The 26,452-nt window shown below is 33.7% G+C and overlaps 2 protein-coding genes and 1 pseudogene across 2 annotated transcripts; 1 reads left to right on the plus strand and 2 right to left on the minus strand.

Annotated features, from left to right (window-relative positions):
* The first annotated feature begins 504 nt into the window (after nucleotides 1-504).
* LOC132620270 (uncharacterized) lies at nucleotides 505-2,192 on the plus strand. The gene is made up of 2 exons (XM_060334944.1): nucleotides 505-683; nucleotides 1,916-2,192. The coding sequence occupies exons 1-2, from the start codon at nucleotides 505-507 to the stop codon at nucleotides 2,190-2,192; spliced, it is 456 nt and encodes a 151-aa protein (XP_060190927.1).
* A 7,759-nt stretch (nucleotides 2,193-9,951) lies between these two features.
* LOC132618465 (ethylene-responsive transcription factor ERF096-like) lies at nucleotides 9,952-11,141 on the minus strand. Its single transcript, XM_060333514.1, has one exon. It carries the CDS (start codon nucleotides 10,581-10,583, stop codon nucleotides 10,200-10,202), a length of 384 nt encoding a protein of 127 aa, XP_060189497.1. The 5' UTR covers nucleotides 10,584-11,141; the 3' UTR covers nucleotides 9,952-10,199.
* Nucleotides 11,142-16,650: 5,509 nt separating this feature from the next.
* On the minus strand, nucleotides 16,651-24,472 carry LOC132620271 (long chain acyl-CoA synthetase 8-like; annotated as a pseudogene).
* Nucleotides 24,473-26,452: the final 1,980 nt, after the last annotated feature.

The raw sequence follows: 26,452 nt of genomic DNA on the forward strand, positions 1-26,452 counted from the left end.
GTTAAAATTGTAGAACATGAACCTAATAACGTGTTTGTTTAGCCTAATAACAGTAGTCTTCAAAAACATTTTTGATTTTGAACAATATTTTATTTTATTTCGTAAAACAAAAACAAAAAGATTAAAGGACATTCTTAAAAGATTTCTTCTTTTTTTCCTTCAAACACACATCTTTTTTTCTGTTTTTTATTTTGTGTTTTTTTTTTATCAACATGAAAATTTTCCCCTTTATTGTTTCTCAACATAATATTTTAAAAATAAATTTACTGGCACCAAATTAAAAGTCCTACGGTTAACATTTAAATATTGTTATATAAGATGTAATTAATAATATTAATGGGTACCAAAAATTGCGGGGAATATATTTTTCTTTCCAAAGTTGGAGAGCGCTTTTCCAGAATTATTCACTTAACTATGGTTAATATACTTATTAGTGTAATAAAATCTTGGCCTTTAAAAAATAAATAGGACACATGTCTCTCATCTAAATGTGTACTTGACGAAATGAAGAGAAAGGGTAATGGAGAGGAGCCGGATCCCGCAGATGCAATACATTATCAAAATTATGCGGTGATTAAGCTACTGGAAAAACATGGTGCCAAGCCTCCATTAAGTTTGCTATTCCATTCTAGTTACTGTTCAGGAAAAAAGCTATTATTTTATATTGTGTTAAGAGCTGCTTGGTTTGAGAGAAAATGACAAAAATGGTCCCTTATGTTTGAGGGTAGGTTCAAAATAGTCCTTAGGTATGAACTTAACAGTTTTGATCCGTTAAGTTTGCCAAAAGATAACAGTTTTAGCCTCTGTAAAATATTTACCGAACTCTATCTGTTAGATTTGACGGAAATAATAGAAAAGAAAGATCCAACTATAAACACCAAGAAGGTCTCATTAAATCCTAAAATACGCAATAATAAAACTGCAATAGACACTAAAAAGACTGAATTTTTTTATTTTTATTTTTGGAGAAATTAACTTTTAAATAAAAATGTGAAGAGTCTTGCAGATAGCCAGTTTTGTAGCCTTTTCAAGGTCTCAAAGCCCATTTTAGTTTCTTTTTTCTTTGTGAATTAACTTTTGATAATGCGAAGACTGATGTTGTTGTTCTTGAATCATGTTAGACTGTAGGGGCCCAAAGTGTGACACACCAAAATTTGGAAGAAGTGGGTAAAATAACCACTATTAACACCTGCTATCAAACATTAGTCATTATTTCAAAAGCTATAAATATTTAATCACTTTTTTGACACGGAGAAAGTTTTGGGTAAAAGCCCTGGCCCAACTAAAACATGGAAGAGGTGTTCATGGTCCGGTTTGACTCGGTTTTTGGCTAAAACCAAACCAAACAATCAAGGCGGTTTTTTTTTAATATTCAGACCAAACCAAACCATTATAGTATAAATTCTATCGGTTTCGGTTTTGTCGGTTTGGTTTGGTTTTTCCGGGTTGTAATAATATATTTTATAATGCAAAAAAATTGACAAACTTATTTACAAACTTGCACTTTTGAGTAGTTGTAGTTTCCATCTGAAAAAAAGTATCCAAAAATCTAAATAAATAGAGAAATTCAAAATCATTAGATAAAAACTAAATCAACAGAAAAAATCTAAATCAGTGGAGAAAATCTAAAATAACAGAGAAATAAAATAAAAAACACATACAAGATGAAAGACTAGAGAAGCAATTCATTCAAGTAAAACTTCAAAGACACAAAAATAATTACACAAACAAAGAGTAGGGAACATACAAAAAGTAACCAAAAAATAAAAGGGAAGAAAAAGTTACAGACTTACAGGGATTAAAGCTTCTTGTACTATCGCGGTGCACACGGAATAATTGTGGTTTATGATGTAACCGACCAAGAGAGCTTCAACAATGTCAAGCAATGGTTGAGTGAAATAGACTGATATGCAAGTGATAATGTGAACAAACTTCTTGTTGGAAATAAGTGTGATCTCACAGCACAAAAGGTAGTTTCCACAGAGACAGCTCAGGCTTTTGCTGATGAAATTGGCATACCTTTCATGGAAACAAGTGCAAAAAGTGCCACTAATGTAGAACAAGCTTTCATGGCTATGGCTGCTTCAATCAAGAACAGAATGGCAAGCCAACCGGCAAGAGCGGTTGCTGTTCATCTTGAAAGGACGAAGCTCTGTTGCCTTGATGATGATTCTGATGTGGAGCTGTGGTGAAGCTGGCACGCAACAACACAAAGTACCACTTAACAAGCCTAGCCACAACAGACAAGAATGGACATCGTGAAAAAGAGAAAAAAGGAACAACAGATAGTGCATGGTGCACTCACAAAACATAACTTCTTTTTAGAATATTTAGCATGTGTTTGTATTAAAAAAAAAAAAAAATTACCAAAAAGTAGAATAAGAAAATTCAGCAGAGAAACCTCTTAACAGACAAATGTAATCATGGAGAGTTTATTTATGTTAACTATTCAGTAAGAGATTTTTATTTTACTTTAACCGTAAATGGGCTTGGGGAACATGGGCTAGACTTTTCTCTTGGAATGGTCCTAAATTATGAAGAAGTTAAAAAATAGATAAAGGTTAATTAACATATATAAATATTAACATATATAAATATATATAATATTTTAAATATGTACATATTTATCGGTTCGGTTCGGTTTAGTTCGGTTTTTTTATGAGTAACACCAAACCAAACCAAATGTTATCGGTTTTTAAAAATCTAAAACCAAACCAAACCAAACCGAGCCGGTTTTCGGTTTATTAAATCGGTTTGACTTGGTTTATCGGTTCGGATCGGTTTTTCGGTCTCGTTTGAACACCCCTATGGAACAAATCAAGAAAACGTTGTTGAAATTTGAAGAATTGACAAGTGGAACTCAAGAAATAATTCATCGAGTTCAAAAAATTGTTGAAATTTAAACTTCATGAATCGTTTCTTGGTTTTGAATCTTTATAAGATCAAAACCGAAGAGCGATTTATGGTGTTCAACCCTTTATAAGCTCTTCCGTGTTTTAAGCATGAGTATTTTGTCCATATTTATTTTCGAGTTAAAGTATAGTTATTTTTCTATCACCTCTCAAACAGTAGCTAAAACTCAATGGCCCAGGATGAATCATTAGACAAATCAGCCGTTGTTACTAAAAGCCCAATGGGCCAGCCGGATGATTCAGGTTGCAGCTCATAACCCAAGATTAAAAAAGGGAGAATGACGTATATATACATACGAATAGGGTATATTTAAAAAATATGACGATACTTTTCAGTTTATAAAACATAACGATAAATTTGTTTTCCAGATCTGATATATTTTGTAATTTTATTGGTATATTTTGTAAATAAGGAAAAATATCCTTATGTTTTGTAATATAGAGTGTTAAGCAGTATTATTATGTTATTTTCCCATTAAAAAATAGAGTCATAATGATAAGCTCAAAAATAACTTTGGGGAAATTTCAATAATGTACAATCTAGCATACAAAATTACAGTAGCTATATTTTTAAATTAAACCCTGGATAGCCACTTTTTCACAAATATACAACAATATACAACTATATACTTCTGGAGTATACAATGTATCAACCTTGTATAAAAGTGTATAATAATGTTTAAGAGGTGTTTATATCCAAGAAAATTCAATTGTATACAACAATATAAAACATTTTTTTTAATTGTAGTGAGGGTACAAATATACAACAGGCTTTTGAAGAAGAGGGTACAAATTGAGCCATTTCTGGTAATTTTACAAACATGGGCTATTTTGGGTAATTATTTTTCCTAAACAGTCATAAGAGTTATTTTCCCAATAACTTTTTATACTAAGATTTAGAATCCTTACACAAATAGCACTGTTTGTTTTTCTAACTGACATACATAGATTTTATATGAAAAAATTATGCGATGTGAAAAACATTTAGGTTGTATTTACGGTACATAGTTATAGTTAAAAAAAATTACGAAATGTACCTACATTTTGACTTAAATACACGATACACATGTGTAACTGTGATAAAGTATGCACTGATATAGCGTTTTCGTGCGATTTCAGCTGATACATTATTTGTTGATACCCGCAATTTCAGCTAATCCAGCGAACTGTATGCGCTGATACAACTAATACCCGCGATAACGCGGTAATACAACTCTAAACTATAGTTATTGGATGCAAAATTGTAGCTACATTTCGTAAATACACAAACTGTTTCGTAGTTACTCTCTAAACTAGAGTTATTTATGAAAGGAGTTACCGTGACCAACGGATTTTAATGACTTTTCATAGCAAAATTTAGTCGAGTCTACAGCATCATTGCAGATTGTGGATCAAGAAATGTTATCTGAACGTTCAACAAAATCAACTTGATGTACAACACATTACTCCACTTCTCCCCTATATAAATATCACATATCACACAATGACGGATATAATCAAACCACACACAACCAATAATTCAAATTCAACTCAATCAAGATATTTGCCCAGGTCCTATCCTCTATAAAAAAAATTGCTCACTACTTGTTTAATTAAGCAGCATGTTTTTAGGAGTTGGCTTGGGAACCACCAAGAAGAAGCATGGAACTCAATAAGAATATGAGATAAAACAGGGCATCACAATGGCGGGGTTATGATTTCGAGTTTATGAATTCTAAAATTCTAGAAAAATAAGTTTATTGGATTTGTGATAAAAAAAAAATTATATGTATTAAGTGAATTTTTGTAACATAAATACAAAGTTTGTGCCAAAACTATTGAATTATGCCGAAAGCGTCAGCGGAATGTTATCTCCACCCCCAATGACAATAAGAATGTCAAGATGCATGAATGAAGAGGCTTCCCAAAAGATATATACTAAATTGTGATGGAAATGTCAATTATGTAGACAAGAGTGTCATTTGAAAAGATACTTTTCTTTTGTTGTGGTTTACCATTCTAGTATTCAAACATACTCGTTCAATTAATTCAAATTACGTGTCCTTCGAATTCATGTTGCGCATGATCAATTAAAGGAGATCAATTAAAGGAGAAGTGCTTCCTATCGAGAATATTTGGTTTAACGTCAGTGATAGTTGTTACAATTACATCGTATTTTAGTTTATAAAAGTACCAGATAACACAAAAAATTGAAATGCTACAAGATTGGTTTGGCAAAGCAAATGTCACATGATATTGTTAAACTACCTGGAACAAGCAAGCACCAATGGTGTAAAAATATTTACGATATAATCATGTCATTTATTAGGTTATTATAGTAAATCTCTTGATAAACATTAATTAGCTTAAAATGCTTACTAAAAAACATACTCCCTTTGTTCACTTTTATTTGTCCACAATAAATTTTGCATTCCCTTTAAATATAATGTCCATACATTAAGGGACTTTGGGAAATGATCTGATTTGGGGAATGAGAATTAATGTGAAGGTAAAACAAGAAAATAATTTGTTTTTGTCTTGATATGTTAAGGTGTATGGACATGTAAAAATAAAATTTTATTTTTAATATAGCGAATAAATAAAAAGGAGTGCTATATAATTTTATTTTTAATATAGTAAACAAATAATCTTATTGAGTCACTGACCGGAAGATGTATGCATATTGAGTCACTGACCAATTGCTCATTTAATTTTATGTCCATCTCTCTTTTTATCTACTACAATTAATTATTTGTACATCTTTTATTGCAGTTTATCCCAATAAAAATAATACCCTCAGTTTTAATTTATGAAATTTTTTTCAGAGTATGATGATCAAAATTTTATAATTTTGACGAGTAAATTTTGACGTAGATTTTCAAGTTTGTAACAATAAAATTTGTATATTTAGAATTTGTATATATGAAACTAAAAAATTATCTTTTTGAAAATATTTTGATAGAGTTTCTCATGAGTCAATCGATGTATCAGCTCAATTTTTTTGGCTGAATTGAGCTGTTCAAAATGGGTTGAGTCAATAAATAAACAGTTCACGGATCCACCCAAATGTGAAAGGGTTGGACAGAAAGTTTTTGCACGGATTTCCGTTCAAACGCACTGGTCTTTAATTTTTGTCCCTCATAAATGTGGTCTTTAATTTTTGCTCATGATGCTTATTTAATGAAAATATTCAGACTTTGTTTTGCTCAGCATAAGTTCTGTAACTTTTGTATCTCGGAAACTGAACTTTTGTCTCGCTCGGCACAAGTTCTGTAGGAATTAAGTTATGCGACATAAGTTGTGTAGTATTTTTCAAATTATATTGAGTGTTGAAAGTTTTGTCTTTTTCGGCATAACTTGTGTGAATGTTATGATACATATGCCGAAATTAAATGTAACTTCGCCGACCGAAATCTAAGCTTATGCCATTTATCAAATTATGTTGAGTGTTGAAAGTTTTATCTTGTCCGGCATAGCTTGTGGTATGTTACGATACATATGCCGAAGCTAAACATAAAATTTGCAGAGCGAAATCTAAATTATACCGCGCCAAAAGTGTTGAAGGACAAAAGTTAAAGACTAAAAATTTGAGGAGGCGGAATTAAAGATCACCCTGAAATAGGGCCTTTGTTCGAATGACTCATTCGATGGTCATCTTTTTATGGGCTAATTTTATCTATCCCTAAATTTCAATATATATATATATATATATATGCACAAGCTAAGACACACAAATTTGCCTTTTGTAATACCCCGTGTCTCACAAGCCATAACATGTAGATTTGCCTAGTCCTATAGCTCAAAGTTTTTGCAATTTCACTTATTTTCAATTGTGTCGAAATTCACCCCAACTCCTGCGGTCCCAAATACCAGGTGTGTCTCAAAACGAGAATATATATATATATATATATATATATATATTCAGTGAAGCTATATGGCAAACTGACCAGAAAAGAAAACCGCACAACACACACACAACAAATTTATCAAAACAAAGCCCCAAAAGAGGAAAAAGGAAAAGGAGAAAAAAGAAAAGCACAACCATTGCAGCAATTAATTATCAAAACATTAGCCTGTTTGACCAAGCTTCTAAAAACAGCTTATTTTAAAAAGTATTTTTTTCAAAAGTACTTTTCAAAAAATTACTTTTGGCTAAAAGTAGTTTGTGTTTGTCCAATTAATTTAAAAAATACTTCTGAGTAGCAATTAGTGTTTGGCCAAGCTTTCAAAAAGTGCTTATCTGTGTATTTTTCTCAAAAGTATTTTTCAAAAAAGTGTTGTAACACCCCGTATCTTAGAACAAAGGTTAGACTTATATCATTAGAGTTTAGCAGAGAATTTGAAAGTTTGTGCGTTTTGCGAAAATGGTCAACAGGCCTACTTCGAGCACCCATAACCCCTTGATTTATTGAGAATTTGAGACAACTTAAAACATGAAAGTTGTAGCCCTTTGGAATATCTTTCCAACGGTATCTTATGGAACTCAAACGAAGCCCTGTGCTAAGAGTTATGCCTGTATTACTATCACTGGTTGGAGTAGAATTTTCAGATTTTGAGTTACGTTTTTAGCCTTTTCCTACTCAAATTGGGACTCCTTATTTTATTATTGTATGAAGTAAAAACGTCCCTAACACTACTCTAAACCCTAAGAGACTATTCTTTTCTCTCTACCTCCATATCTAAAGAATCTATGCACTCCAATCCTTCAAGAACCGCAAGAAAATCATTCTTGCTATCAAGAAACCTTCAAGAGTTGGTTTGACAATCTTGTTTCTTGAGGTTTCCTCTAAGGTAAATCATTCAATCAAGAACCTCTGAATTATACAAGGTTACATAGTTTCTAAACACTAGAATAAATCCATCCACCCCGGTACCTATAAAATCAAGAGTTGTAAAGAGTTAGAGAAACCCCTAGTATTTTTTATGTTGACTTTCACTCCAACCATCCATATTTAATTGGTATTTCCCGATAATCTAACCGTTGGATCAAACCCCAATTTTAATTGAGTGTTCATAACAACTAAGTCTAAAATATTAACGGTGGAGATTGGATTTGGAGTTCCGGAGCAGTACTCTTTGAGCCACGAACAATAGCTACGAAAATCAGTGAAAATCCTCTCAAGGTTTCCAAATTCAAAGCTTTTGGAATTCTTCTTAAATGATTCAGACTTTTCTTCAAGTTTTGGAGCGATTAAGGTATGTAGAGTTACTATCTACGTGTGGGAACATCATTGTTCTTCCCCACGCCTCCTAATCCATAAAGTATGAAACTTTATAAAACTAGGGTTTCTATTCTATACTATGCTCATGATAACCCTAGGTCCATGTCTATGACTATATTATGGTTGAATTGATATTATTCCATCATTGTGTTCTTGATACTCATTATGATTATTGAGAATCTGTCTGTAATCCATGAAAACCCATATTTTATATTCCATGGGTTCTTGCATGCATGTTTTTGACTAAGAATGATTATTTTATGAATATCCTACATGTCTACAAGTTTTCATGCAACTATATTATATAATTATTTTCATGCTATGATACAAGATACATACATGCTAAATACAAGTTATTTCATGAAACCATAGTTACAAGTTATTTCATGAAACCATGTTTACAAGTTATTTCATGGAACCATGTTTACAAGCTATTTCGTGAAATCATGATTACAAGTCAAGTACAAGTTAATTCACGAAAATCATGGGCTTCTTAGCCAATTATATCATGTTCATGTTTTTGGGAGTTGCTTTAATTACCGAGGAGGGCTTCAGATAGCCTGAAACTACGTAGCCACCGTAGGATGAGGATCGCTCCACCCATGTCCCGGACGATCTTTCTTAATGACTGGATCTTTTCATATTTTATTAAATCTCATGTTCCCTGGCAAGGATTGAGTGTTCTGCTGGCGGGACGCAAGCACCAGACCATGGATCGGTTATAAGTTATTGCTCTCCCTACTTATGATATTTTTACCATGTTTAATATATATGTATGTATTCATGTTCATGACCAGGTTTCAGTTCTTATCATGTTATTCCATGTCCCATGTTATTTCTTTCAGTTGCTTTACATACCAGTACATTCAATGTGCTGACGTCCTCTATTATTGCCCGGGGGCCTGCATTTCACGATGCAGGTACGTAATTACAGGACGCCGCATTTGTTCAGTAGGATTTGCTCGTATCAGCTCATTGGTGAGCCCGATCTCATTCGGGGTTTAGTCAGTTATCTTTATTTTACTAGTCATGCATTTAAAGGTATGTTGGGGGGCCTTGTCCCAGCAAGTACGTTTTCCAGTCAAGATTCACGATTAGAGGTTACATAGACTAGTCATTTTAATTATGTTAGACATGCAAGGTGTTTAGCCATCTTTGGCTCAACTCATATTATTTCTGCATTTATGATTTAAACAAGTATTTCATTAAATTATTATGACATCTCATGTTTTATAAAAGCTCATCACGTTCATGCTATATTTCCGCTCATGTATGCCTCATGATGATTCAGCAAGCCATGTGGTTCGCTCGGTCACATGCAGTATGGCACCGAGTGCCGTGTTTCGCCCAGGCCATGGTTCGGGGCGTGACAAGTGCTTTTGGGCAAAACCTATTTTTTTAAGCTTCTGAAAACTGCTTCTGCTACTCCCCAAAAGTACTTATTTTCTCCCAAAAGCTTGGTCAAACACCTCACTTTTTTTAAAATAAGCACTTATTGAAAAAATAAGTACTTTGGGGGGGAAAATAAGCTTGGCCAAACAAGCTAATAGATGCAGTAACATGTATGAAGACAATTACATCTGGCTCTCACATATAACCGGATGCCACAAGATTGTTTTGGCAAAGCAAACATCACAGATATTGATAAACGTAATATTAATGAATAGTCTCGTAAAATGCTATCACAAGTTAAATCATTAATAGTACAATAAAAAAAATTATTACAATGTCAGCACATATAACTTAAATTCATAGGTAATTAGCTCACACTAATTGGTATAGTCACGTACACAAGTACGAATATACATTACATACATCAATTATGCCATATATAAAGAGTCCTTATTTATGCTTATGTAGCATTCAAAGTCTTATTATAGTTGCATACTATGACATGCACCACCATTAATTGTAAATTGTTGGCCCGTGCAACACTTTACAATTATATGGACTATTACGAGGTAAGATTTTAAGTCCCCCTCCTTCAGCTAATTTTCCAACTCCGGTTTTTGGTTAGACTAAGGTTTTATTTAGAAATTACGTAAAATACTTAGCTTTATATTGGTACAAGAGATGTTAACGATCTTCATTTCCTCTTATTTGGTTGCTGATCACAATCAAGAAGTTCTTCAAGAATCCTATCGTCCAGATACTCAAGTTCAAGAACTTGCCCTCCTCCATGCTGATCGTGACTTGCATGCACATTACTCGAAGACGATGATCCTGTCGATGAATTATTGTGAAAATGAGAAGAGCTACTAGGCAAATTATACTCATGAGGAAAATTAAGAATTGCCAAATTTCCCCTCATGTTATAAGCCGCCCTATCATAAGCTCGAGCTGCTTCTTCAGCAGTGCCAAATGTGCCTAGCCAAACACGAACCCCTCCTTGTTTCGAAGTATCACGAATTTCAGCAGCATATTTCCCCCATGGCCTCTTACGAACACCTCTGTATTTCACTTCGTCCATGTTTTTGTTTTTTTCATGCAGAATATGGTTCAAGGTGGCTAGTTTATAAAGGATTTCACAAAAAGGGTGTTATTGTTTGGCATAATAAAGAATGGTTGAGAATGAGTTAAATGGAATGTTTTGAGGGGCCAACTTAATTAGTTTAGACAGAAAAAGAACCTTCTATGAGGACCAAAAAGTTAATTATGATGCAGTGTATCTAAATGGTCAAATGATGGCTATAGGAATTCGACTCTGCTTTTTTTTTCTTTTTTTTTTTCCTCATGTGCCTGAATTTGCATACCTCTATTTCATGTTTCTTTTTCATTTTGTAACGATTTTTTACATTATCAACTCACTTTTATTAACTACTTGATTTTTCTATTATATTAATTCCAGGTTCATGTATGGTTAATTACACGATGCTACGGAGGGCCTGCTCTCATTTCGGCTCTTATACATGCTACTACTATGGTAGCGACAAGAATTTTTGTGCGACACTAGATCTATATATGCTTTTAGTTTAGCTATATATTGTTATTGAAAAATAATCTAATCTAGCTCATTCCTCAAAATAAGTTTTTACACGAGTCTTATCTACTAAAATTTTAACTTTTGATTCAGGCGAATGAATAATCATCAAGTCATCCTCTGTCCAGACAACACATACAAAAGAGACATGTCAACAGTCAAATAATTAGTCAGCAACTTCGATCCTTGACCAACCCCCGATCCTATAAAAGCAAGCCCTACGGCCGATACAGCAGCAATAACGTACGGAAGCATCATAAATCAATGGACTCATAATAAATTCATTATACAAAAAAATAGTTAGTGATATATTCAACCAATGAACTATGACTTAATTATTCCCTATCCAGGACTCATCAAGTCAAGATAACTAAGAAATTCGGATTGAAGCAATAAGATTATGAAATAGTCAGTTTAGTCTGTTCTATATTTAACACATTTTTATATATAGAATCATTTAATCTTAGACTTCTTTTAAAAACCTCATTGACATGATTTTATAGCCACAGAAATATCATAGTGTCATAAGTTCCGAAAATCTTTGTTTTCAAACTTCATAGCCAGTTAAATAGGTTGGGGTAAAATGAAACGTATGGAGTAATTTAAAATTCAAAAGAATTGGTTTTGACATTGTTCAGTTAACAAGAATTTGATGCAAATTCAGGTTATTTGTACATTGTATTCATGGTGAGGTCATATGCTTATGCACTCAGCTCTTACGTATAGTTAAAGGAAAGAAAAAAAAAAGAACATTTAGCTTTTTACCCCCAACAAAAAGCAAAAAATAATTTTAATTTTTGCAGGTATATATTCATACTTAGACATATAATAATGAACGAATATGCAAAGGATCATTAATGAGTAGAAATCTTTAAGGTCACCTAAATAGGATAAAAGAAATTACACAATTGGTGGTTTAAGTAAAACTCTTTTATTTTAAATTGAATTGACTCGATATTAACTATTCGATCTCTCTATCTTTTTTTGTGTGACATTATTTCTTTTTTATTATGTCTCAAACAGACTGATACATATTATATTTATAAATAATTAAACTTTAAACTTCTCATTTCATTTTTAGTGGCACTAATTCGTAGCCACAGTAAATGTCATGGTACTACAAGTTCCTAAAGTGAGTAATTTAAAACTCAAAAGGATTGGATTTGACATTGTTCAGTTAATCATAATTTGATGCAAGTTGATCAGGTTAATTGTACATTATATTAATGGTGAGGTCATATGCTTATGCACTATCACTCGTCTCATACGTATAGTGAGAGAAAAAAACATTAGCCTTTTACCCCCTACAATAAGGAAAAAAAATTGAAGTGTTTGTAGGTATATGTTCATACATAGACATAGACATAAAAATAATGAACTCAAATATGAAAAGGTTCATTAATTGGGAGCATTTTAGTAACTTTTTAGTGGGATTTCTGAAAGGAATGTGCATGGTATAAGATGAATTGGTATAAAAAGGTACTAATAGTAATTAAATATTAAGATTAGATTCGTTTTGATATGAGCTATATATGAAGTCTTGCTTATACGTGGAGTAGGGTGAATTAATTTAATTTAATAAACTGTAGATAATGCATTCATCATCAAAAAGTTTTGCACTTCAAAGGATTCCAATATGTTTTATTCTATCTCTTTACATTGAATTGGAAGTATGTACATGTAGTTAAGCTTGTTTAATTCAGTGTATTAGCATGATTTGACTAATTAGCTAGCAGTTAATTGATGGCACTCACAGAAACTTTGTCCTTATATTTTCGTTTAGGATTTAAGTTATATATACAGTAAAACCTCTCTATAATTGTCATTCATTATAGCAGCATTTCACTATAACGACCTGATTTTCTTTGGAACCGATTTTTCATGTTATATTTTACTTCTCTATAACAGCATTCTACCTATAAAAGCAGTGGCATTCATTATAGTGGTACTCTGTTTGTAAAATTACCTCTCTATAATAGTCATACTCAAATATTGTGCAATAATATTTTATAAGAAATATATTACGTATAAAATAAAATATTAAAAGATTTATGGTAATCATCATTAATTAATGTGATGCACCTAGTAAATTTCAAAAGACAGCAGATGCAAAAGGTGACAACGAAAGTGTTAATGAAGATCCTCAACCAACTGCTATTTGGGATGAGAAAGAAGAGTCCAATGTTAAGCTTTTAGACAACTTTCAACGGAAGGCTATTGAAGTCCTTTTGCTGAAAGTTTGGATAAATTTTCGTCAATTCAATCATTATATTATCACTCAGAGAATGAAATTTACGAAACAACCTACAATTATAGACTTCTTACGTCAAACTTGAAATATTTAAATAGTCAAGTAATTTTAATGCATATGTTCTTTAGATTTTAGTTCTTTGTCGGTACGGTATAACTAGTTATGGATTTTTATTAGTCTTTTTATTTTTAGTTAATGAGATATTAAAATCAATTGAGATTTTAAAATTAACAAGTATATTGTTTTCGTTTAGAACATAAAAAGAAAACAAAATTAATGGTTTGCATACTTTTGTTTATAATAGCTAAATGAGATCTAAACATCTAATGCTAGTATACATACATAACAGCACCTCATTATATCAGCCATGAAATTTCCGGACAAACGCTGCCATTATAGAGAGATTTGACTGTACACTAATATCACGATTATTTATAAACTTATTCCCCGCAAAAAAGCTATTTTGTCTTGAGGGGTTAAGTAACTTTTTTTTTTGCGCGGATTGCCCTTCATTTGGGGTGGTCTTTAATTTTTTTCCCTTCAAATTGGTGGTCTTTAAGTTTTGCCCTTCGCCTAATACCCCGAAGTTGTGGGTTCAAACCCCAGCTCAGTAAAAAAAAAAAATCGCAAGGCAGAATTTCACAAAGTAGAATTCTGCCTTAAGGGCACAAGTTAAAGACTACCAATTTTAGGAGAAAAAACTAAAGACCACTCCCAGCGAAGGCCAATCCTGCAAATTGTCCATTATGTAAGACCAGCAAAAAGGAGGACAAAAGTGCAAATGACCCAACTATTTCAAATAAATCAAACTCAATATTAGTGTTGGGTTAATTTGGGTTTCATATGCAACCCAAATTAGCCCAAGCCTTAGTTGAGCTGACTTGGACGATAGTCCAAAATAACCCGTCAATGAACATATGTCCAACTCAACCCGCCTAAGGAGAAGGCGGTCAGAAATCCATAATAGAGTCCGACCACAATGACCGAATTGATTATCTTATAAGAGTACTAGATTAAGTAATATACAAAAGTAAAATTGTAACAGATGTCCAATCCCAGTGTTCAGCTGTCAATACTTTTACTATTTAGTATTGCACTTTGTGTGTTGTCTTTTATGAGTTACATTTGACACCTTTATTAACGTCGTGTGCCCTGGTGGATCGATATGGTCCTATGGAATTAACAAATAGTCTTCAAGATACAATGCAATGTATTTTTGAAGTCCCAATTTGTTTGTAGTTTGAAATTTCAACAATTTCTACTTGATAGCATTTCCTATGGGCTTTTGTGTGGCTTTTCTGTTTAAAAGGCTGTACAGAGATCTGTTCAACATGTGGATTCATTTTATGGGACCGATATAAAACTCGGCAATTAGAGAAGGGTCATTTGCACTTTTGGCCCTATATTGTGCTGGTCTTTAATTTTTGCGCTTCAAATGGGCTAGTCTTTAGTTTTTTTCCGTTAGGCATAAGTTCGATTTTAAAGAATAAAAATTAACGCCCCAAAAGGACAAAAATTAAAGACCAGTTCATTTGAAGGATAAACCGTGTAATTACTTCATTAGAGGAGGCTGATTTACACATCCCGTTTTAGTCCCTTATTAAGAGTTTGTCCCTATTTTCAAAGTTGTGCAAATATAGCCCTTAAGTAATTATCTTTCTGGACAACGTTAGACTAAGATCTAATGTTATCTCATATGTTTCTCAACATTACCGATAAATATTAGACTGTCGTCTAACGTACATAATAACTTTCAAAATTTTAGACCATAATCTAAGTTTTCTCATAAGATATTTTGTCGGCTCAAAAAGGGATCTTTAGACTGTGATCTAAAAGGTTCATAAGTTGGAAGAGATATATAAAGAGGATTATTTACTAATTAATTGTACCAAAATGGACAACTGGTGATAAATTCTGATTACAGAAAGTTTATATGAGACTTACTTTTTTCTTTATTTCAATATGAGACTTTTCATACACAATTTGTTTTCGAGTTTATTCAAAAAACGAAAAAGCTAATATAGGAGTGAGCTAGACATCTTTGTTTCTTTTTTAGCTTTAAGCGTTCGACATTTAAAATTTACAATCATTGTAATTATATGACGAAATATTGGCACTTAAAATGGGATAAAAGAGTATAATCTAAGATTTCATTATATTTATCACCATACGTGAAACTAAAAGAAAATTATTGTTCAGATTGATAACTTTAAAATAAGAAGTCACAAAAATGTGGGAATAATAGAGCAGTCTTCAAATCTAAGTTCAATAAACTAAGTTCTCCGCCTAATTAAAATAGTAATATTTTTTTCTCTCTCTTTCCTTTTTTCAGAAAAATGCCAACAAAAAGGTCGTTACTTTTGGCTTCATACTGTTCGAATCATATGGATTACAGATCTAATAATAATGTTATAAAACATTGAAAAGTTTAGAAGCTTCAAAACAATTGCAAACCTTCTTTGACTTGTGTGACAATTCAAGACCAAAAGTCTTATTTTTCCAACCTCAGAGAGGGTTGTGTCAGTCCTATTAAAAAAAAGTTAGTATTAGAAAAGGCTAAAATATATCATAGTAGAAAATAAAAATATCAGGTGAATTTTTCTTTTATCATATCCCCCAACCTTTTCTATAAATGACGTATCATTCTCCCTTCTCACTCTCACACAATAATCGTTCTTGGGGGCTAATAAATTCTTTGTTTTAGGACTCAAAATTTTGGGAGGCCCTCGAAATTTTTAAATAGTGGATCTATAATTTTATTTTTATTTAATTAGAAATACTGAAGTTTGTAGAAAAAAGTATAAAATCTTTATAAAGAAGAAGAAAAGAAAAATTGTCTTTTTTTAATGGTAGAAATATTTTAGAACTTGAATTAAACTATTCAAATCTTCATATTAGTAAATAAAGCTTCTTACAATAAAGATCTAAGTAATGTATCACAAACATATGATTAACATATTATTAACTTGAATTGACCCTTATAAGTATAAATAATAACTTCAGCATTGCATTGAACCCTCAGCAAAATATTACATTGTACATATCTTTTTTCTCTTTTTTATTTTTAAACTGAAGCAGGTGACATTTTCCTTTAACGGGAGTACAATATCTGTTATACATTATTCCCTAAAAGGACAACCATATGGAAAGATGCATACAACTGCTTTAACATTGACGCAACGACAAAAAGAGGCGTGTAATTGCACTTCAACAGGAAAACTTGTGCTCATCTTGGAATGTTTAACTGACAAACAGGAACACAAATCTGCTAAATGGAGCGTAACTCGGCAGGGAATTAAGAATGATTCACTGATACAACTTCTCTAACGCATTCTTATATCGAGCCTTCAGTGCTTTCCACTTCAATTTCAGAGCAGTAACTAATCCAGATCTTCTGGTATTAACTTGATCTTGGCAGGAAGCTCAAACGTGTCCAATCTTGCAACTTTTTCTACCTTCGAAAGTGATTGCTTGACCTCGTTGACTGATTCTGCTTTGTCACACAGTTCAGAAAAATCTTTGTGCTAGATGCCATTTTCTTAGGACTACTTCTCAAGCACCTGGCGTGAAGGGACGACTAAAGCTACACAATAATTATGGAAGGGGTCTGCGTAGACCATGATACTTTCTACATAATTGCTTGATAAAAGTGCTGCCTCAACCTTTTCAAGTGAGATATACTCCCTGTGCTGAAGCTTAACAATATCTTTCTTTCTATTGTCACACCTCCCCCCCCCCCCCCCCTTTTTTTTTGTATCTACGGTATTAGGTCTGCCAATCCTCGGGTTTAGGGCCCTTTCTATTTATAGTAGATATGTGTATGTGTGTATGTTAGGAATGGGGAGGCAAGAGTAAAAAAAAAAGGCTTAAGTCATCGACAGACCCTCGAACTTGTCCAGGAATTCCATTTAGACTCTGCAACCGAGACTTGTACCATATGAACCCTCAAAGACAACTTTTACTGTGTCATTTAGACACTCTTCTCTCAAACAATCAACAAAGATACATGCGTGTATTGTACTCGCGGTGACGTGGCAAAGTAGTCATTAAAAAAATACATGTGGCATTTAATCCTAATAATCGAAAAAAATATAAAAACTTTTGCACAAAAAGGGAAAAAGGAAACTTTATCTCTGCATTCCCCTCCCCTCCACTATCTTCGTGCATCTGCTCCGTCACCATCGGCAGACGGCAGTGCCTCCATCCCATATCTATCATCACCAGACATCAAGATTTTTGCATTTTAGGGACAACAAGGATCTCATGACCAGAAACAACAACCAAGTTATTATCAAGAAGAAGATATTCTGAAATTTTCATTATAATTTTGGGGAGTTTTCAAGAATTGAACCATCTAATAAAGATAATGAATTTTGAACATCGGAAATTATTTAATTTCATGAGGATGTCAAGGATCATTATGAATTTTGAACATCGAAAATTATTTAATTTCATGAGGATCCCAAGGATCCTTTTCTCTCTTTTCAGTTTATGATGTAAACTAAAGATTTTCTTCCCTGCTTTACCTTCGATTGTCCTGGGTTATGAATTGCTTGTTGATTAATTTTCATATATCCCCATTAAATGGGAACAATTTTCTCATAAATTTAAAGGGAGGGAAATCGTGTGATTTATAGATGGTGTATGAAATTATTTGCGGTGGTTATCAAAATGGTGGAGGTATAGAAGGATCTTCTATGGTGATGGAGTTCAGTAAGGTGGTAATGAGAACAATGGCTATGGTGGTGGCAGCAATAGCTACGGTGGAGGTGGCGGAGACAATGGTTGTGAACTAGTGGGTCTGGTCGGCATATTGATAGTAATGGCACAGGGAGAAGATGAAAATAAAAAATACTAAATTTTTTCTTTGTTTTATTATTGAAACATGTTATCAGGGCCCCACATCAATAGTGTTATAGGCAAAAGTCATAGATAGTTTCCTAAACTTTGCCACATTTTTCTCTGGGGTACCTAAACCGAGGGTTGTACTTATTTGGTACATAAACTCCTCTGAATTGTACCCATTGGGTACTTTTTGCTGATGTGGCAAACAAAATGAAGCACACTTTCCTTGGGCGCGTGGCCCACTCTTAAATGTTAATTTTCTTTTTCTTTTTTTGATTAAAAACTCACCTTTTGACTTTCTTTTTCTTTTTTTCATTAAAAACTCACATTTTGACTTTAATTAAATTTAAGAAAGAAGAAAAAACATTGGTCCACTCTTCAGTCACCTCCCTTCCTTCCCTCTTCGTCTTCTCCATTTCTGTCTTCTTCAGTTCTTCTTCTTTTTTTTTTTTTTTTTTTTTTTTAAGTTTCTTTATATTTTGTTCATAAAAATTAACTTAAAAAAGGAGGAAGACAACTAGACCGGTCTTCCTCCTCAATTCTTCCATCCAACTATTTTCCCACCCCTCCATTCCCGTCATCTTTCTCGATGCGACTTCTTCTATCTTTTTTTTTTTTTAAGTTTCTTTGTATTTTGTTCATTAGGAATATGTATCAGATTTAGGTCTCAAAAATTTCTGGCGAAACTCCATTTTTTCCGGCAAGATTGACGCAAATTAATTATTTTTTTCAGGTGAAAGTCCGTTCTTGCTCCTCGTAATTGTGGGAAATGGGATGGGGAAAATGGTTACTAGTTGGGAAGAAGGTGAAATGGGGGGTGGCAGCCGGTGGGAGTTGTGCCGGCGCCGGCGCCGGCGCCGGTGGGCGGGGGTATGGGGTTCGGTGGGGAAAAGAAGTGCATTGGGGGAGGAGGGTGTTTGGGTTAATTAAAAAAAAGTTTTTAAATATATTTTTGATTTATTTTACTAAAGTGTCACGTGTCACATTTTCATTGGACAAAGTTGCCATGTCATGGAGAGTGTAATACACTCTCTTAATTTTGCTGATTATTGTGAAAAAGGTATTCAATGGGTATAAATTCAGAGGAGTTTAGGTACCCAATAGGTACAACCCTCGGTTTAGGTACCCCAGAGGAAAATGTGGCAAAGTTTAGGGGGTTATCTATGACTTTTGCCAGTGTTATATATGAATTTCACGCTCTAAAAGGGTGTGTGGAGCACGCACATGGACAAGTCAGCAATACACGTCTCAATGACACAGTAAATGTCTTCTTGGAGGGTTTAGGTGGTCCAGGGCTTAATTAAGGTGTCCAAGTGGAATTCTTGGACACGTTCAAAGGTCTATCGATGTGTTACACCAAAAAAAAAAAAAAAACTCAGCCATGTGTATGTGATCATATGTATGGTATGATGTGTATATGTGGACATGGAAAGGAAAAAGGGATCCAGTGCAAATATGTGTACTATACGTGTCTCTGTTATGTGAAAATTGGTGTAGAAATTCAGGTGAACCCCACGAGTTTATTAGGGAATGGGATAAGGAAGAATCTTTGGCAAGTAGCCAATTGTGGTTGGTTCACCTTTTTCTCTTGAATTTCATTTAAGGAGAAATAAAAATACACTAATATGGATATTAACCACCTAATTTTAGACTAAGAAAATACTAATTTATTTATTTAAACCTAATTTTAAAAATAAAAGAGAATATCTTTTTTTAATGAAATTTTCTCTTCATCTTAAATATAACTCTATTTTTGTAGTTTTGGATTTTCACAAGTAAAAATAACTAGAATGACATAAAAGTCAGAATAGCAAGATTAAACCGAAATGAAATATGTAATGCTAAAATCGTGCAAAACAACTCAGGGAGGGTCAAAAATCAAGTATCTACATCCTGCCTCTATTTGACTGAGAACACGAAGAGTTTTCAGATAAACAAGTAGACAAAAGCATAATTTGACCCGACCATTATCCTAGAAGGAGAAGAAAGAAAGAGAAGGATGCAACTGAGCCCTGGTTTTGGGCATCCTACATTCCAAGTTATAAGGGAATCAGGTCACGTGTAGTTCAAGGATTACGAAGGGTGATCAAACATACTGAGTTGGAGAGTCAAGCGAGGTCTTGTCCAGGCTTCGGTCCGCGGTCCTGTTATTACATCAAATGAAAAACAAAAGTCAAAAAGAAAATATAAGTACAAGATCCTATCTATGTAGCTTCTCTTGAATCTTAACTTGAATCTTCATGTCTTCCTAAGTGTGAGATAAACACTTCGATCTCGAATTGAACTTGAAAGTAAACCCCATGCTTCAGGCGGGGTCTTAATCATGAAATTGAAAAGCAATTGAAAGTTAACCCAATCCTTCAGGTGGGCTCCTGCTACTTCTAACTGAAAGTACAACCTATTCTTCAAGCGAGCTCCTAAACTTGGAATTGAAAGAAGTCCCTATTATCCAGGTGGGTTCTTGAACTTGAAATTGAAAGGTGGCCCTATTCTCCAACCGAGTTCCTGATCATCTCATTCTTCAAGCGGGTCCTGACTTTTCGAACTTTCTCCCATTCTCCAGGCGGGACATGTAAATTATCAAAGACAAACAAAACGAACAAAAAAAAATTGTCCTAGTTCGCACAAGGAAAATTTTGTGAGTGTTAACAAAAGTAAAGTAAATCCCATTATCCAGAAGGGTGCCGATGTCCTAAATCCCATTTTTCAAGAGGCTCCTGACGGCTAAATCCCATTTTCCAGGAGAGCCCTAATAAGGTAAATCCCATTTTCCAGGAGGGTCCTGATAAGGTAAATCCCATTTTTCATGAGAGTCCTGATAAATTAAATTCCATTTTTCAGGAAGGTCCTGATGACTACATCCCATTTTCCAGGAGGGTCCTGATGAGCTAAATCTCATTTTTCAGGAGGGTCCTGATAAACTAAATCTCATTTTCCTGGAGGGTCCTGCTAAACTAAATCCCATTTTTCAGGAGGGTCCGGATAAACTAAATCCCATTTTCCAGGAGGGTCCTGCTAAACTAAATGATAAAACCTACTAAAAACAATATAAAAGTCAAAATATCAAGATTAAACCTAAAATGAAATATTGAACTTCTAAAACGGTATAAAACCTAAGAGAGCGTCAAAAATCACGTGTCTACATCTATCAATAATCTCAATGCATCTATCGGGATGAAACCTCCCAATGTCACTAGTGTAGAACCAGTGATGCCTCTCTCATCAACCTTATAAACCTCATTAGGTTTGTCACCAACAACCATTTCTCCCCGAGGCATAGGCTTATCACCTATTTTGTAACCTCCTTCTTCCCAAGTAATAAGGAAGAGGTGGACCAACACGCCCAACAGAAGGATCATCCCACTCGGAGAAAACAGCTTCAGCAAACGTCTCTGTCAAGCCATACCCTTGACCAATAGGATCTCCCATACAAATGTTGATAAATCTTTGAGGATCTCCTGACAGAGGAGCACCACCGCAAAGCATGACACGGATATCTCCTCCAAGCACAGCCCTCACCTTTGTAAATATAATGATATCCCACAATTGTTTCTCTAGACCCCAAGCTTCAAACTAGCTACCTTCCATAGCAGGAGATGTGGAAAAGTTTCTTGGCAAAACCTGTCTTCTTCTCAATCTTCTTCATAACACCATCCCGAACACGATCCAGAATAGCTGGAACTGCTGCCATTAAAATAGATTTTAAATTTGTAGCATCTCCATTGGTCCCCTTCATGATTTTGTTAGAAGTGTCTGTCAATGTGAGGGCTAAACCATAACCAATACAAGCACCTCCAATCAGTATTACAGTCTCAGCAGCCAACTTAAAAACATGAGCTAAAGGAAGGTATGCCAAATAGACATCACTGCTCCCAAGTTTTGGAATCACAGTCATAACAGCAGCTGTAGTGGCTACAATGTTGCCCTGAGTTATCATAACACCCTTAGGCAAGCCTGTACTGCCACTTGTATACATGATCACAACAATATCTTCTTTAATAGGCATTCTTGGTTGAATAGGACTATTTCTACCCAGCTTTTCAACTTCTGAGAAAGATGACATCCTTCGGCTATCAATACTTGTGAAATCTGTTGCCATCTCATATTTCTCGTCATCCTCAAAATAGATGACATTCTTGACAGTTTTCAGGCTCGAAATAACATAAACCAATTTTTTCAGTTGCTTAGCATCACATATCAATGTAGATGCCTGAGTCTCATTGAGTGAATGTATAAGTGCATCATCGCCCAAAGAAGCATAAACAGTAACAACAATAATATTTTTCCAGAAGCATCCCTGAAAGGCAATGAGCCACTCCGCACGAGTTTCTGCGAAGATAGCAGCACAAGTGTCCACATCATGACCCAAATTAACAAGACCAGAGGCAAAGTTGCAAGCGCGATCGAATACTTTTCCATAAGACTCCCACTTATACTCCCCCAGGTGAAGTTTCTCAAACTTCCTTCCATCACTTGCAGTAACAAAGTCCCTGCTAACTAGTTTTCTAGTTCCCACACAGCGATCAGAGGAATGTTTTTTACAAGACTGCTCAAATAGAGTTGTTACAGTTGTAGCACCTTCCTAAGGAACTTCAACCAATTTAGCTGACTTAGCATGGCGCATTACAAGACCTGCCTCACCACCAACTTCAACCGGAACACCTCTCTGTTTTGCCTTCTTCTTCCCCGAGCCCGACACTTTTGTAACCCAAAAAAAAAAAAAAAAAAACTAGGCTTCACGCACAGAATCTGTGCGTGAAAGGACCAAACTGTAACTTTTTGAGTTTGGTCCTTTCACGCACAGATTCTGTGCGTGAAAGGGGGTATTTTTTTTTTTCTTTTTTAAAGCTATCAAAAATCGCGTTTTTTCCATACTTTGAGCAAAGATTAGTCATGTTTCAAAATCCCAAAATATCAATATTTTATATAGAACTTAATATATGTTTTTGCGTACAATAACGTCGGCTCATTACATCAAGTATGTCTAAACATTTGGATCGTCGTTTTAGGGGTTGTAAAGTGCCCCGAAGTAAGTTTTGTTTGCTTGGAAACTTATCATCTTTGTTCTTTGGAAATCAAACTTAAAATTAAGTTTTTTTCCGTACTCTGACCGAAGATTAGTCACGTTTCAAAACACCTAAATATAAATATTTTATATAGAACTTAATATTTTTTTAGCGTAAAATAATGTCGGCTCATTACATCAAGTATACATATATGTTTGGATCGTCGCTTCAGGGGTTGTAAAGTGCCTCGAAGTAAGTTTGAAAACTTGTTATCTTTAAGTTTTTTTTTCATACTTTGACCGAAGATTAGTCATGTTTCAAAACGTTGGAATATAAATATTTTATATAGAACTTAATATTTTTTTTAGCGTACAATAATATTGACTCATTACATCAAGTATACATATGCCTCTTCACTCACGTAAATAAAAAATAAGGACCAGAGCATAGGTAGAAAACTAGTTGTAAATTGTTGAAACTTTAAATGGTCATAACTTTGCGCTCGGATGTCCGATTTACGCGATTTTTTTTTTTATTCAAGGTATTTTTTCGAGATCTACGCGGACAAACTGCAAGGTGGTTTGGCCGAGCCGATTTTCCAAAAAAACCCCCGTTATCCCATTCAATTTGAATTTTGCCCCAAATTTGTGCAAAAATTTCATTCTTCTCTAGTAAAAATTTAATGATAAAAAATCTATTTCGATATGCTAATCCCGTGGTAATGATGTTTTGAATGTCAATTTCGAGGTTCGAAATTCAATTTATGAAAACGAGTTAGATAACATTAGTGAACAATATAAAAAATAAAAAGTGTCTACTTTGTAATATTCACCAATTTGGCTTGGTGGTTTAGCCTCTCTTTTTTACTCACTTCTTTTTTATGCCAACAAAATGGGATCAAACCTTGGTGGGAGCATTGAATGAGATATATTATACCAAACTAGGCTTCACGCACAGATTCTGTGCGTGAAAGGACCAAACTCAAAAAGTTACATTTTGGTCCTTTCACGCACAGATTCTGTGCGTGAAGCCTAGTTTGGTTTTTTTTTTTTTTTTTAATGGGTTAGTTTGGTTCCCAAAAAAAAAAAAAAATTGAGTTACAAAAGTGCCGGGTCCTTGTTCCCCATAAGTGACATGGAGAGGAATATTGGTATAATTATGGCCACAAAAACTGCAGCAGCAACCTCAGATGACCCATAATTTTTGGAGATATAATCATAGCTGGTCAGTCTCTCCAGGGTACTCGTATATGGAGTACTTCCCTCAGAATCTTCCATCTTATATATCGCACAATTCTATGTTTCTGCAATCACTTCTTAAAAAGAATAAGCAGATACCTTGAGGGAACGTAATTGATGGGAAAAGTGTTGTGTAATGGTGGTGGGAAAAGGCTTTAAGTCATGCGACATTGTATACAAGAATGTTATCAAAAACCACACGACTAGGATATGTTATCTTTGATTCTTTTGTATCCTTTGGCTTCTCTTTTTCAATGTCATGCAAATTGAATTTGAATTAATCGAGTCCGTACAATCTAGATATAAAAATAAAAAAAAGTATGAAAGTGCTCTCTTAGTTGGTAATCAGTGTCAACCAAATAGTCATTCGTTCTAGTTTAGAATTTACCCTTTTTGCCGTGGTTTCTTCCTATCTACTTTCCCATTGGAAGATTGAGGTAGTTCACTTTTACAATTATTGATTCGCACTTTATGACATATGATTTGTGTCGTCATATCCAGCAATTAGCATACTATCCAATATTTGTTTGGGTTAAAATTTAGCTGATCAATTTTGAACTAAATAATGAATCATAACTTAACTTTTCTGACTCAAAAGCTTTTTTCTAGTAGTTAATCTAAATGAAGCTTTACTATAGGAGTGAGTTAGTCATCTTTTTTCTTTCTTTTTTAGCTTTAAGCATTCGATATCTAAAATTTGTAATCGTTGTAATTATATGCCGAAATATTTCACGTAAAATGGGATAAAACGATTATAATTTAAGATTTTATTATATTTAATTATTTATCACCACATGTGAATACAGGACTAAAAGAAAATTAGTACTCTTATTGTTTTATTGACACAAAGATGTGGTAACAGATTCGTCTTCAAATCTAAGCTCAATTTTAAAAAAATCTAAGCTCAACAAACTATAGTATCTAATTGTCAAAAGTTCTCCGCCTAGTTAAATAAATACTGTAGTACTTATGTTTCTTTCTTTTGTCAGAAAAATGCCAACAAATCAATTATTATTATTTAGAGAAAGGTCGTTATTACTTTTGGCTTTTTACTGTTCGAATCATGTGGATTATAGATCTGGTGTTATAAAATATTGAAAGTTTAGAAGTCTCGTATTCTTTTTTTTAGTTTCACATATATTTGATATTTGTTTTGGAGCTTGACTAAATTCAAATCGTTTGCCGCGGGATTTTTTTTGAGGACAGCTCTCCCGACGAAACTTTTTTCATTTGACTCGAACCCCAAATTTCTTATCACCCCAAGTCCCCACCGTCCAACCACAACCCATATTGATAACTCTCACAGATATTACAAGCCTCCTTGGACCATGTGACAACAATTCAAAAAAGGGTTTTCAAAGGGCGTGTCGGTCCTCTAAAGACTATATTCTTCCTTCCTATTGCAGGTTTGACTTTAGGCAGGGTCTTTGGGTTAGGTCCCAAACGCGTACAACTTTATTTGCTACTTTTGTAATATTTCAAATTTAGGATTAGGTCCAGCACATTTAATGCGAATTCATCTACTTATATAAACCCCAAAATCCAAATTTGAGGATGTGTTTATGAAGTTGAAAATAATTATTAATGATAAATGTGTATGTAAAAATAAAATGTCATATACTCCCTCTGTTTCAATTTATGTGAACTTATTTTTTTATTAGTCTGTGCTAAAAAGAATGATCTCTTTCTATATTTGGAAACACTTTACCTTTATGCAACGATTTATAGTCACACACAATATATGTGACTCATTTAGGACCACAAGTTTAAAAGTCTTCTCTTCTTTTTTAAACTCTGTGCCCAGTTAAATGAGTTCACATAAACTGAAACGGAGGGAGTAGTTATTAAAGGCATTAATGCAATTCTTACTCGTGGATGAAGGGAACTGTAGAGATAGAATGATGTATAGAAAAACTTTTGTTTTCTTCTTGATGATTTAATGATGATTAGACTATCAAAAACTGAACTATTAAAATTTAAAAGGCTAGAAGTAATCACTTTCCAAAAAAAAAAAATGCA

This window comes from Lycium barbarum, chromosome 11 (assembly GCF_019175385.1).
Source record: "Lycium barbarum isolate Lr01 chromosome 11, ASM1917538v2, whole genome shotgun sequence".
Lineage (NCBI taxonomy): Eukaryota > Viridiplantae > Streptophyta > Magnoliopsida > Solanales > Solanaceae > Lycium > Lycium barbarum.